Consider the following 13,751-nt stretch of genomic DNA (forward strand, 5'->3'; position numbering starts at 1 on the left):
CCAGAGCAGTCACGAAAGCTTCCAGGGCCTGGAAGAGAAAATCTGCCTTGACAGTCCAGCAGGGGTTGGGTGCTGACCAAGATGGAGAGCTACCCAAAGCAGGCAGGGGTCACACCCAGCATGACTACCTCGACATCACCCCGGTGGGGTGGCCGCAAGTTCCAGGCCTCCACAGCTGTCTCCTGCAGCGAGCACAGACATGGCCATGGGGAAGATGACCAGGAGGGGAAAGCAAGACCCAGGAGCCACAAAACCGTGTGAGGAGACAGAAGATGACCTCTCCAGGACGAGGAAACCTATTATATTTCTAAATTCCAAGAAGTTAGCAAAAGGAGACGTCATAACCATCTTTATTATCCAAAATCTACAGGCAATGATTCTGCACAACATGGAACCTATTAGCTGCCAAAGTGGATTCGAGGTGACTCCTGAGGGTGGCCTCCCTGCCTGGATCGGTTCAAGGCTTTGAGAGGTGCCGGCGGGAGCGTCATGCTGAGCCATCTGCTGAGGACGCGGCCAGGAGCTCCGAGAAGGGGACCCGGCCACAGGCCCCCCTGTACACAGATGCGGAGGGAACCCTCCTGCCAGGTGTGAAAACGACCAAGGCTCCTCCTTCAGCAGAGGAGGAGGATCCTCGGGCTTCATCGGGGCAGGCAGCCGGCCACGGGGTCCGGCCGCGGCACCGGCACAAAGTTCATGGGGCACAGCAGCAGCGGGCACATCTTCTCGTGCTCCTTCAGGGCCTCGCTCAGCTGCTGCAGCTCCGCGGTCAGCTTCCCGATCTCTCTCCGCAGCACAGTGTTCTCCTGCTCCAGGCACTCATACTCCTGCACAGACAAGGAGAACGGGGAAAATGGTTTCTGCGAGCACACTCCCTTCGCTTGATGCTTCGCTCTTCCCCAGGAACGCTTCCTCGCTAACTGAGCCCCCTTCCACCGCTCTTAGTGGTTCCTTGTTAGCTTCACGTTTCTCTCCTCCCACCAGGATGCAAGGTTGGTGAGGGTGGGGCTTTGCTTTCTGAATCAGCTTTATTGAGATATGATTTATATCAAATAACACACACCTGTTGTAAGGATGTATATAATTCAATGAGTTTTGGCAAATTAAACGTTGGTCGAGAGAACGTTTCCATCACTCCTAAAAGTTCCCTCAGGGCCCCCATTGCAGCCAGCCTCTCCTCCCCCAACTGCTGAGTTGCCTTGTCAAGATCTCTGTTGTGGTCACTGCTGTGGCCCCAGCACCTGGAACAGTGCCTGGAACATAACAGATGTTTGCTGGCTGCATGAGTAAATGAATAAAAATACCCCTTGCTTTGGTTTCGCCCCAACACTCTGTTAAGTTTCCATTATACCAGAGTTTGCAGAGGTTTAGACCTGGAGGGGGGTCTAGAGACCCCTCAGCCCAACCCACACAATGCAGAAACCGGACATGCAACTTGTGCTGGGCCTTCTCTTCTTCAAAGGGCAGTCCCTGCCATTTCCACGCTGGTCTACTAGAAAGCTCGTCTTTGTGCCGATCCAAAATCTCTCTCTCTCCTTCAGACCCACCTATTGGGCTTGGTTCCACCTTATGGAACCACACAGAGTAAATTCAATACTTTTTCAACATCACAGTTCTTGAAATATTAGGAGACAGCCCCATACCACTTCCCCTTAGGTATTCTCTCAGCTCAACTGTCTCAGGTCCCCTGAACTCCTTGGGTTTTAGGGCTTCTGGTCCTTCTGCCCTCCTGGAGGTCATCCCAATACACACTGCAATTTGCCAGGATCTCGGAGAAAAACGCCATACCCAAAACAGTGCATGATTCTGCAGGTGGCCTGCCCATGCAGAGGGCAGATGCTTGGAGGTGGCCCACCCTGGGGCTGGGCCCAAGCCTGCAGCCCCCTCACTCTGGGGATTCTCCCTGAGTTTGCGGAGAGGTGCAGGCTTTGTCTGCATCTACTGCTCCTCTGTCTACATCTGGATGATGACTGGTGTTCTGGAGATGAAAGGTGTGGGCTCTATATCCACTTCTCCTGACTTTCACCCTGTTCACTTGGCATCTTCCAGGTTAGCAAAGTCTTTCTGAATCTTAACGTGTCAGCTCAGGGATCACGATGCCACACAGCTATAAGCTGTCCATTAGCTTGATGAGCAGGTCTTCCTTCTCTCCATCCAAGTCATTAGTATGTTCTATAGTATAATTCTCAACCAATGGCAGAGCCCTAGGGCACGCCAGTAGAGACCATCTCAAAGTTGACAATCTTATTTAAATCTTGCTGCAGTGTTGTTTACCATGCATTTCCCGGGGTGGGGACCCAACCTTCCTAACCATCACATCTCTTCTTGTACTAGTAACTTTTTTAAAATGTCACTAAAAATGTCTGTTCTTCTTACAGTTCCCTAAAGCACACACAAATTCTCAACTCTGCCCCTTTGCTAATGCTGTTCTCCTCGACTGGACTACCTACCTCCTTTTCTGTGTGGGCCCAGCTCAAGCCTAACACCTCCAGGAAGGCTTCCCTGAGCACAGCACCTAATGGAACCACATCCCTCATTATTATGTGTTCTATTCAATTTTGTATCATATTCAATCTTACTTATACTAAATAAGGTCTCTCCCCAAAGATCAGAAATGTAAGAGCCTCTGCTACCCTCTGCGGTAGCCCCACCTGATGGGCCACAGTGCCCAGTGACGACTCAGCCCCAGTCCTCTGCCTCCTTCTCTCACCTGCTTCCTTCCCCCCTCTAGGTGGCAGAGGGGCTGCACACACAGAGGCCATCTGAGCCTTCCCCAGGCAAGCCCTCAGGATAGTCTGGAATACTCTCCAAGGCCACCAGCTGCACCCCTTCCTCTCACAGGTTATCCTGGGTCAGTCTGGTTTCACTAGCGCACGGGCCCCATTCTGCCCTCAGCCCTCCTCCATGCCTGTCAGCTCCCCTCTGGCCTCTGACAAACTCTAGTCCTGGAGCCCGAATGCAGTCTACAAAGCAGCAACAAGCCCTCTGTGGGCAAGGGGAGGGAAGACAGGACAGTCATCGTGGGAAGCCTGCCTGCAGCAGCAGGGTGACTGGCTGCAGCTCTGTGAGGCACACGTACACACATGCACACAGGCACACATGTGCACGCACACGCACGCATGCACATGCAGCACAGATGCACGCACGCACACGTGCACATGCACGCATGCACACGTGCATGCACACACATGCACGCACACACAGACACACACACACACACATACACGCTCACGTGCTGCACCCTGCAACTGGAAATGCTCTTCACCTCCAAGTAAAATGGAGAATAGATGCGAATGGTTCCAATGAGCTAACATTTAAAAGAATTTTTTTAATGTTTAGTTTTGAGAGAGAGAGAGACAGACAGAGTGTGAGAGGAGGAGGGGCAGAGAGAGAGGGAGACACGGAATCTGAAGCAGGCTCCAAGCTCTGAGCTGCCAGCACAGAGCCGGATGCGGGGCTTGAACTCATGAACAGTGAGAACATGACCTGAGCCGAAGTCAGACGCTCAACCGACTCAGCCACCCAGGCACCCCTAATGAGCTAACGTTTTAACTAGATTCCAAAACATAGGAAGATCACTTGCCATGGCAGAACATTCCAAAGTGTCCTTTTGTATTGTGGCAGGACGCTGTGAGCTTCTGAGTTTTAGCTCCAGAAGCCATGAAGGGCCATGCTGCCTAAAGTCTTCCCAAGGTACAGCTGCCTCCTCTAAACCCCAGCCCAGCAGCCCCCTCATCCGCCTTCTCTGCAGGGACTTTCTCTTCTGGGATTTGACGTTTACTTCTAAACCTGCTGAGGGACTTTCATGGAGCTGAGAGAATAAAAAGAGAAGAAGTCAAGATCTCCAGGTGAGGCCAGCTCAAGAAGAATAAAAGTGGGTGTTACTCATAAATTAATAAATAAATAAATATTTAATAAATCAATAAATAAATATTGAGCAGGTGGAGAGGAGGTATGAGAATGCAGAGAACAAAGGGGAAAGAGTAACACCCACTTTACCTGGAGAAGAAAGTACTTGGACTTGACATATGTGAAAATAAGCAAGAACATTAGCCCATCTGTTATTTCCAAAAGATCAGTTTAGCTCAAATCTTGCTGACTTTCGAGCCTTTTGCGCAGGAGGGTTGGAGGTCACTGCGCTGCCTTCCCTGGCGTTTCGCAGGACACAGTCGCAAAGCAGAGACCTAAACATTCCCGGCGGCGAAACCTCTGCAAATCCCAGTTCTGCCTCAGAAATGAGACTGTCTGAGGCAGCCATCCTCAACCAGAGCAATTGCGGTGGTCCCCGGGGGACAGGCGGCATGTCTGGAGACAGCTGGGTTGTCACAACTGGACCAGAGGGCGCTACTGCATCCAGTGGGTAGAGGCCAGGGGTGCCACTCGACAGCCTACGGTGCCCAGGACAGCACGCCCCCAGACGAGGACGTATCCAGCCCCAAATGTCAGTAGTGCCAAGGCTGAGGAACCCTGGTCTGGGCATCTAAGAGAGGTTGACTGGGGAGCGAGGGGCTGTCTGGGGGCATCCAGGGTCCAGGATTAAAAAAAAAAAACAACTGACAAGCTAATGTGGGTACCAGGAACCAGAGAGGAAAACAGAGGCAGGAAGTAGATGAGGGGGAGGAAAAGGCCATCAGGAGGGCACAGCCACACACAGACCCCATTTCACAAGCGAGGAAAGTGAAACTCTGAGAGGTGCAGTGACTTTTCCAAGGTCATGCAGACTTGGAACCTGATTTCAAGGTCAAATGCAATCCTCAAGCAAGGACAGCAATTGTGCTTTCACTTGGCCGTGACTGGCCCCAAATTTCCCCGTGGTGGTTACTGGCAGTAAAGGGCTGTGAGGGCTCAGGATTTTACAGTGAGCCTATTCCCAAGCCCTAGGTTGATCTCCTTCCCAGAAGAAAGTTAGTGTCATCAGGGAGGGCCGTACAAATTAGTGTCATCATCAGTTTCTAAACCAAGGAGGGACTGACATGAAGCATTCTCTTTGAATATGCAATATCTGAAAAAACCGTGGCAACACAGACCACAACCAAATTGCCTAAGAAATCCGTCAGTTGGTGACATTTGGGGTTCCTGAGGATGGCATCGTCTGCCTTCCTTTTCTGACTCAACGTTCTTTCTCAGTCTTACACCTTCGGATGCCTGGCTCGAACCAGTCTGACCCACTTCTGAGACACCTTTTGGCTCGTCGTAGAAAGCTGGACCGTTCACTTGGGTCTCTATTTGTGAATGTGGACTCAGGCGTGTGCCTAATGTTCAGAGATGAATAGAGGCTGAAATCCCCATGAGAGGTGTAAGCGCCTTGACGAGATGATTTGAAAAGCCACAGTGAGCGCTGGGGCACACAGACACACATTAGGAACAGCTTCTCGTCACCACAGTTGGGCTTCCAGCAACCACCTCGCTGAGGGGAAAATTCAGACTAAAGAGTGACTTGAGCCTGTCCCTGGCATGGCCTGCTCCGGCTCTCCCAGCCCTGCCCTCCAGGGAGGCCCAGCCTTGACGGACTGTCCTCCAGCTTTGCAGACGGAGAGCCGGGAGAGGTGGGAGGTGGCCCAGAGGCTCCTGGGAGCTGGGACTGGAGGAGGTATCTCAGGTGTTGGAGGTAAGAGAGACTCCAGTGAGTGAACAAGGTGGGCAGGAGAGAAAGGTGGGAATTTTAAACGAGCTCTAAATACTCCCCTTCGTGGTATTCAAGAAAGGCAAATAAAGATCTCGAGTGACTTTGAGATATGCAGCAATGCTACCCCACAGTATGGGACAGAGGAAGGACCGAGTAAAGCTCTTTTCATGGGCTAATCTCCCCAGGGAGTGACAGGCAGCCACGGCTACCAAGTGCTGCTTTCTGCACCCCTTAGTGTCTCCTAGAGAGGGGCCTGGTCCCAGGTTTGAAGAGGCTTCTGAGAAACGTGTCCGGCTCTCACTTTCCTGTCCTTCACGTGGCCTGGAGCCCGGGGGGGCCTGAAGGGCTCTTCTGCCACAACCCAGAGCAGCCTGCTAGGTGCTCTGCCCTCAGCTCACTCACCGGAGCACAACAAAGTTATTCTTTACCGCAGTTTTTAACCAGATATCCCACCCTCAATATGTAGACTTTTTTCAAAGTTTAAAAAAGTACTTTTTTTTTTTTACTATATTTACTTTTGTTTTTTTGTCTTGTTTTATTTTATTTTGTTTTGCTATGTTTGCCCTGCAGAACACAGACCCCCACACAGCTGTGCTGCCCTCCATGGGAGGAATTAACAGCGGAGACAGAATTCATGTGCTACCCTTCGGTCCAAAGAAGACATTCCTCTTCTACAGCGGGACTGGGATGTATTTCCATTTTCCTGAGCCAGCCACCTGCTCCCCCACACACCCTCTTGTGACCAATAACACTTGTGTGTAGCTAGTGACAGTAAAGTTAAGGGCTACAGCTTGGGGATCTGTGCATGGGTGGAGCCACTGTCCTGGCCTCCTTGACACTGTGTTTCTCAGAAAGACTATCCTTGATGAGGTGATCCGCTAGTGGTACTTAAACCGGAACTACTCTTTGGCTCCACAGAGACAGAGAAGGGAGTGCTCTCCCATGGAAGGGCTGGGTTTCACATCAGTTATTCCCATTTCCCAAAAGAGCACCTGGCACAATTGGTCACGTGACACAGTATAGGGACAGCAGAAGAGGCTAGGTGAACAGAAAGGCCCTCCACAACTGGAGAGTGTGATGCTAAGTGAAATAAGCCATACAGAGAAAGACAGATACCATATGGTTTCACTCTTATGTGGATCCTGAGAAACTTAACAGGAACCCATGGGGGAGGGGAAGGGAAAAAAAAAAAAAAAAGGACGTTAGAGTGGGAGAGAGCCAAAGCATAAGAGACTGTTAAAAACTGAGAACAAACTGAGGGTTGATGGGGGGTGGGAGGGAGGGGCGGGTGGGTGATGGGTATTGAGGAGGGCACCTTTTGGGGATGAGCACTGGGTGTTGTATGGAAACCAATTTGTCAATAAACTTCATATAAAAAAAAAAAAAAAAAAAAGAAAGGCCCTCCACAGTATAAGGGCCTCCCAAAGAGGTCGACATCCATCAACTCTTTGGAGCCTGTGAATATGTTACCTTACATGACAAAAAGGACTTTGGAGGTGTGATTAAGAATCTGAACTTGGGGAGGGGCGTCTGGGTGGCTCAGTCGGTTAAGCATTCGACTCTTGATTTCCGCTCAGGTCATGATCTCACAGTTCATGAGTTCAAACCCTGCGTCAGGCTCTACATTGACAGCACGGAGCCTGCTTGGGATTCTCTGTCTCCCTTGTTCTCTGCCCCTCCCCAACTCATGCGTACGTACTCTCTCTCTCTCTCTCTCTCTCTCTCTCAAAACAAATAAATAAACATTAAGAACAAAAAGAATCTGAACATGAGGAGATGATCCTGGATTATGCAGGTGGGCCCAATGTAATCATAAGGGTCCTTATAAGTGAAAGAAGAAGTCATGAGTCAGATGACAATGGAAACAGTATCAGAGTAATATAACATGAAAGAAGCTTAACTAGCCAGTGCTGGCTTTGAAGGTGGAAGGGACCACAAGCAAGAGAACACAGAAGCCTCTAGAAGCCAGCAAGGGCAAGGAAATGGATTCTTCCCTGGAGCCTCCAGAAAGAATACAGCACCTCTGGACACCTTGATTTGAGCCCCGTGAGACCCATTCCAGACAGATGACGTCCAAAATTGTAAGATAATAAACCTGTGTTGTGGTAAGGCAACCGAATTTGTCATAATTTGTTACCGAGGCCACCGGAAACGAGCTACTTTCCTTGAAAACTCCTATGCTTCCCAAAACAGGAATGAGATCTTACTCCTCTCCTTGTGACCCAGCAGCAACGCCTTGGCCATGGTAGAGCTTCACAAATATTTGGGGAAGGTCCTGTCCAAGTCGCTCACTCATAACCACACACATAGTTACTTGGGACTTACAACAGAGTGTCCCCTAGTGTTTTCTTAAGTGAATGCACCTGGCTTGGACGAGAAGCTTCTTGAGGGGAAGAACCCTCACTGTTTGGCTGGCACATGTGGTCTGAACACAGGACCATGCACTAACTGAGCCAAAAGTGCCCTCTGGGGTTATCTGGTAACACGACGCTAGACCCAAGACTGCTTCGGCAGCAAAGGGGAAGGAAGAAAGCACTCAAAGGACATTCCAACTCTTCTGTGGGAAGTTTCCAGGATTAATACAGGCTGGGAAGGACCTTCCCTGACCCTCATCTGAAGACCCTCTCTCTTTTTAGGGCCCAGTCTTCCTGCTCCCGGGAAAGAGTCTAACGTGTCATTTATGCCCACTGTGAATTTATACCAGTGGGTCACCTCTCCCTGGAGTACGTGCATCCTCAATCTGTTCTCGGTTCACTGTGAAAGGGTTTCCAGAGATTGCTGTCCTCCCCCCCCCCCATTATACCTCGGTCAGCTATGCCGTCAGTGCCCCCAGACTCGCCTTGTGGAGACAAGATGTGGCAAGAGAGCAGGCGGGGAAACATTAAACTAAAATCCCCAATTACTTGCACCAACTCTGTGTATAGACGAGAGCTCAGAACTGTCACCAATTCTTTGCACAGGCCCTCGGATGCTTGCGAGGCCAGTTCCTGATATGGGGCAGTTCCCAATCCTGGCTATGAGATTATGTGGGATAGAGAGTGGAGAGCAATGGAAGAGTTTAGGATAAGTCCCAGGTTCCTGATGTGGGTGATGAGAAAGGTGGTTAGCTCTATTAACTGCAATTGAAGACAGCGAGAAGAGAGTCTCAGGGTGAACACACACTGTCACAGCCATGTTGCATCCAAGCAGCCTACAGCAGACCCACTTGGAGACATCTAAGCAGACTTTCGAGATATGGGGTCGAGGGCCTGCGACTGAGGTCTTGCCTGGAGCAATCAATGTGGGCAGCTGATGCTGAGAGAACAGATTAATAGATCAAATCTTCCAGGATGGGAAGGAAAAAGGGCAGAGTCTGAAAGCCCAGTCAACACCAACATTTAAGAAAACAGGCAGAGGGAGAAAAGGTAGTGAAGAAACTGAGAAGAAAGGTGGTTAAGAGGGTCAAGTGGGAAGTGTGGTCTTTTGGAAGCTAAAGACCTTGAGGAAGGTCTCAAGGAGGGAAGGGTTAGGGAGCCTGGGTGGCTCTCAGTCGGCTAAGCATCTGACTTCGGCTTAGGTCACGATCTCATGGTTCATGGGTTCGAGCCCCACATCGGGCTGTCTGCTGTCAGCTCGGAGCCTGGAGCCAGCTTCGGATTCTGTGTCTCCCTCTCTCTCTGTCCCTCCCCCGCTTGTGTGCACTCTTTCTCTCTCTCAAAAATAAACATTTAAAAATCTATTTTAAAAAAAGCACAGAGTCAATGGTGTCAAATGTTCCAGCAAGGCCATGGTTGATGAGACTAGAAACAGGCCTCTGGATCAGGCAGTGCCAGGGCACTAGGGGCCTCAGTGGGAGCAGCTTCCATAGGAAGGGTGCGTGTGTGTGTGTGTGTGTGTGTGTGTGTGTGTGTGTATGCGTGCAGGCACCTTGGGTGGGGAGGGAGCAGTAGAAACAATATCACATGGGACTGGAGAATAAATAGAACTGAAGATGTGGAGAGAGCAGGTCTCTCTTTAAGGAGCAGGGAAGTGAGGAAGGAAAGAAATGAAGTGGGGTGGTAGCTTGAAAAGGAATTGGGATCAAGAGGAAGTTTTGTTTTATTTTGTTTTGATTTATAATGAAAGAAATCGAGAGTGAGGAACAACCAGTGGACGAGGGAGAAAGCAAGATGTCGGCGAGTGAAGAATCAGAACACTGGGCTGAAGGACGCAGCGGAATTAGACTTGTGTGTCCAAATCGGTGATGACCAGGACATGACCTTGGGGCCGCCACCACAGTGCAAGGGCAGAAGGTGGCTCCTCTCCGTGGCCTTAATGTGGCTCTGCCCCAATCACAGGCTCACCTCATGGAGTTTGTCAGCCTTCTGGGTCTGCTTCTTCCGACTTCTCTGAGCAGCAACTCGGTTTTTTTCTCTCCTTCGGACCTTCCGGTCATCGTCCTCCGGACTCTGGGGGGAAATGTCTGGTCAGGTGCGCTGTCCAGGCCCCTTGCCTCACCCTCCTCAGCCTTGCCTCTTTCCTCTGCATGGCTCATGGAGCTTCCCCGTTTTACCTGAAGTCACAGCAGAGGACCTGCTGCTCACCGCGTGCCGTGGCTGAGCTTAGCTGCCAACCCCCGTGACCACCCTGACAAATGTGTGGTGTGACCGCCATTTAACAGACGAGGAATAAGAAACTCAGAGAGGTTAAGGAACTTGCTCCAGGTATAACAGCTAGTAAGCGGGTAAGTGGGAAGTGGAACTCAGGTCTGTTGGACTCCAAACCAACGTTCATAAACCTCTACCCCACAGGGTGTGTGCCTGGAAGAGGTGTGGTGTCAACGTTGTCCATCTGAGGACGGGAAAGGCAGAAGGCATCTGCTGTCTGGAAACTGCCACGTGCGAGGTCTGACGCCACCACAGAAACAGGTACTTCGATGCGTGCAAATCACATCACGCTTGTAACTACTTGCAACCACACAACTCTGCCAACACACTAGATGATCTTAAACACCACAGACAATATGCTCATTTGAACAATACTTGATGGCCATTTTGTTCCACGGGTCAGAGTGAATCAGAAAGCAGACTGATGATGTGTCTTGAGAGCTCTTAGCGCTCTGTATGAGATTTAACCAAACCGAGTCAAATCCTTTAAGAGTTATCCTGAAACAGGCAGGCTCACAAAATGCACCTACCAAGGTAAAAACATCTCAGTTATAGAAAAAACATGGAGAAGTAGAGACTCTTTGCCTTCCAGAGCCCTGTGAGAAGGTACCAAGCGGGGGAAGTGGGGGGGGGGGGGAGTATGCTACCTTTAAACAGTTTAAAAGCTAAGAGGTTAGTTAGTAGGATACAAACACAGGAAAGCTACTCAATTATTAATATTATTGGGAAGCAAACATTAATATAAAATAATGGGTAACTGCAGTTATCATTTTATATGGTCTTGTATTCCAATATGAGAGACATATGTTTCCCCCCAAGTTCCAGTGGGTAAAGAATTTCCAGTATATGGAAGAATCTAAGTCTACAGAAGGACACAAACAACATACATAAATAATATAACAAATGGACGCGGTCTGAAGGTAGTGCTTAAGGGAACAGGCACAAGGGGTCAAAGCATAGTTTTTTAGAGGCAAAGAAGTCTTGGTAAACATAACCAGAACACCACATGGGCAAAATGTGGTGTACAGGACAGACTTTCAGCTTAGAAATACGTGGCTCCTGGTTTTGTCTCTTGCTGTCATTACAGCCTGGGGGAAAGGGCTTACATTCTCTGAATGTTCAGTTTTCTCATTTATTGTAAGTGTGAGTCATTCATTGTTTCACTAAGTATTAAATCAGTACCTGCCATGTGCCAGGCACTGTTTTAGGCACTAGAGAGACATGCCCTGAACAACTGATGGGTAATCACTGTAGCAATCATTCTAACAGCCTAACGCCTGGAACGAGCATAGGACAAAGTGAGATTTTATCCTAAAGCTCCCAGCACATGGTACGCCCTCAGCAACCTCTGTAGAGGTCGCTGCTATTTTTGAATTCCCCATAGTGCTTGTCACCAAATCACGCCTTTTTGTCCGCAATCAAAAAGTCACAGGGCACAGGGAAGCAGCCTGTGTCCTGCCCTCTGGGAGGGGACACTCTATACCTATCCATATGCTCACACCTGACAACCCAGCAGTAACATTTAATCAAAACAGAAAGGAGAGCAAAGTGTTGAGACAGCCATCAACTCTTAACCATATCTTAATTGATCCTCATAAAAATCACGAGAGGTTATTATTATATTCATTTTACAGGGGGGGAAACTGAGGCTCGAAGATGTTAAGCAAAATGCCGGAGGCTACTCAGCGTGCGTGTGGTAAAACCGAGGTCCAAACTCAGAAACGTGTGACTCTTGAGAGCCACCTGATGACACCGTGTACAAGGCATCAAATTGGGAAGGGGAGCATAACAATGAGTGGGAAGTTCTCTGATGGCCATCCCCGCGGGCAACCTCGTCTCAGATTCCTAAGTACACAGTTGTAAATGTGGCCCAGGACAGCACAGAGGACTGGATGGGGGCCGAGGGGTTTCCACCAGCGCTGGGGCTGGAGTCCGCCCACTGCGGGCCCCCACCCCGCACCCTCAGGCACGGGTCTTGAGTTCCCCATTCGGACCGTAGATGTTGGAAGTGCCTGGACACGAGCTGCCCCTTCGGGCTGAATTTCCCCTCTGCGCACCCTGGCGCCCGGGAAGGGCCACGCGCGCCGGCGGTGGGGTGGCAACGGGCGCCAGCGCAAGGATGGCGACACCGGGACAGCGCGGATCCCACGTGCGGGGAAACGTGGACCGTGCCTGGGTCCCCGCGCCCTCCAGTCTCTCCGCTTCCCGGGCCACAAGAGACGGGTCACCATTCCGGACGCCGCGGGCACCGTGCGTGAGCGGAGGACCGCCGGACAGAGGCGCACGCCGGGGGGCCCTGGACCCACCCCACGCCCCCACTCCTGCTGGTCGCTGGCTCCCGCAGCGCCTTCCACCCCGACACTCAGCGGTCACCACTCCAGAACCCCAGACCCACCCACCTCCGCGTGCCCCTCGGCGCCCCCATCCCCGCAGGCCCGCGGACCTCCCTGAGCCTCCTTCAACTACCTGCGGCTGCGGCTGGTTCCCGGGCGCCGAGACGCTCCTCTGCAGGACGCTGCCGGCCGCCGGGAGCACTTGCGACATGCCGGGCGCTCCTCCGGCCCGCCCCGCCCCGCCGCGCAGCCTCGCGGAGGAGCGGCCGCGCGGCCCGCCGCCCCCTGCACGCGGGGCGCTGCCTAGCGGCACTCTCTGGCCGCCCGCATCCGCGCGCCCCCGCACCTGCCGGCCGCCGCCCTCCGCCCCGCCCCCTCGGGCTTCCCGCTCTCCCGGCGCGTGCGGCCGCCGCGCGCCGCCAGGGTTTCCCCGCCCCCGGCCCGGGCCGCTGGCCGGCGCGTCGCCGAGTCTGCCCGCCCCTCCCGCTCCCACCCCCGCCCCGTTTCCTCTTCTCCCCGCCCTCTCGCCGCACCTCGGGGTCCCAAATCCCACCCCTGCGGCGGCTTTCCGCTGGGCCCCGGCACTTCGTGGAAGTCACGTGGTAGCTTGGAAACCCGGGAGGGAACGCGAAGCCCACCCACGAGGGGCGACGCTGCGGCGCCCAGGGGTCGGGGAGACGCAGCGCAGCCTTTGGGGTCCTCCGGCCGCTCTCGGGGACCTCGCGGGCTGCGAAACACAAGGGGGTGGCCTTGCGCGGGGTTGTTAAGCGGTCCCATCTCGGTATTTGCCTGCGCACCGGCCCCGCCTCCCCCTCGCGCAGGGGTCACGGTCTCCGGGACTTTCTTCGCGGTGACCGGTCGCGCGGGCGCCACTCTCACTCCTTCCTCAACCCGCCGTTCACCCACCTGCGAGGCGCAGCCCAGGGGAGGGACAGCCGGCTTTGCCGGGTCCCTCTGCGCACCCTGAGAGCCGCGGGCACCCCAGGGCCTGTCTGCGGGGGGCATTTGCGTCCCTTTTCACCCGCGCCGCCGGGCTGGGGGAGAGCGCGAGGCCGGACGGCCCCGAGGGTGAATTCCCTCAGTGTGGGATGGGAGGGAGGAGGTTGTCCTGAGAGCGACTGAGAGCGAATCTGCCGCGGTGGACCTCACTATTGACAGGTTCGGGGA

The 13,751-nt window shown here is 52.6% G+C and overlaps 1 protein-coding gene across 1 annotated transcript; it reads right to left on the reverse strand.

The window, feature by feature from the left end:
* Window positions 1–334: 334 nt before the first annotated feature.
* BATF3 (basic leucine zipper ATF-like transcription factor 3) lies at window positions 335–12,798 on the reverse strand. Its single transcript, XM_047076819.1, has 3 exons — window positions 12,718–12,798; window positions 9,949–10,053; window positions 335–827 (listed from the first exon to the last, which is right to left on the reverse strand). The coding sequence occupies exons 1-3, from the start codon at window positions 12,793–12,795 to the stop codon at window positions 642–644; spliced, it is 369 nt and encodes a 122-aa protein (XP_046932775.1). The 5' UTR covers window positions 12,796–12,798; the 3' UTR covers window positions 335–641.
* Between the last annotated feature and the right edge of the window lie 953 nt (window positions 12,799–13,751).

Source organism: Lynx rufus, unplaced genomic scaffold (genome assembly GCF_022079265.1).
Source record: "Lynx rufus isolate CCGP_SWC_20201006 ecotype Redwood Valley unplaced genomic scaffold, mLynRuf1.p SCAF_15, whole genome shotgun sequence".
NCBI lineage: Eukaryota > Metazoa > Chordata > Mammalia > Carnivora > Felidae > Lynx > Lynx rufus.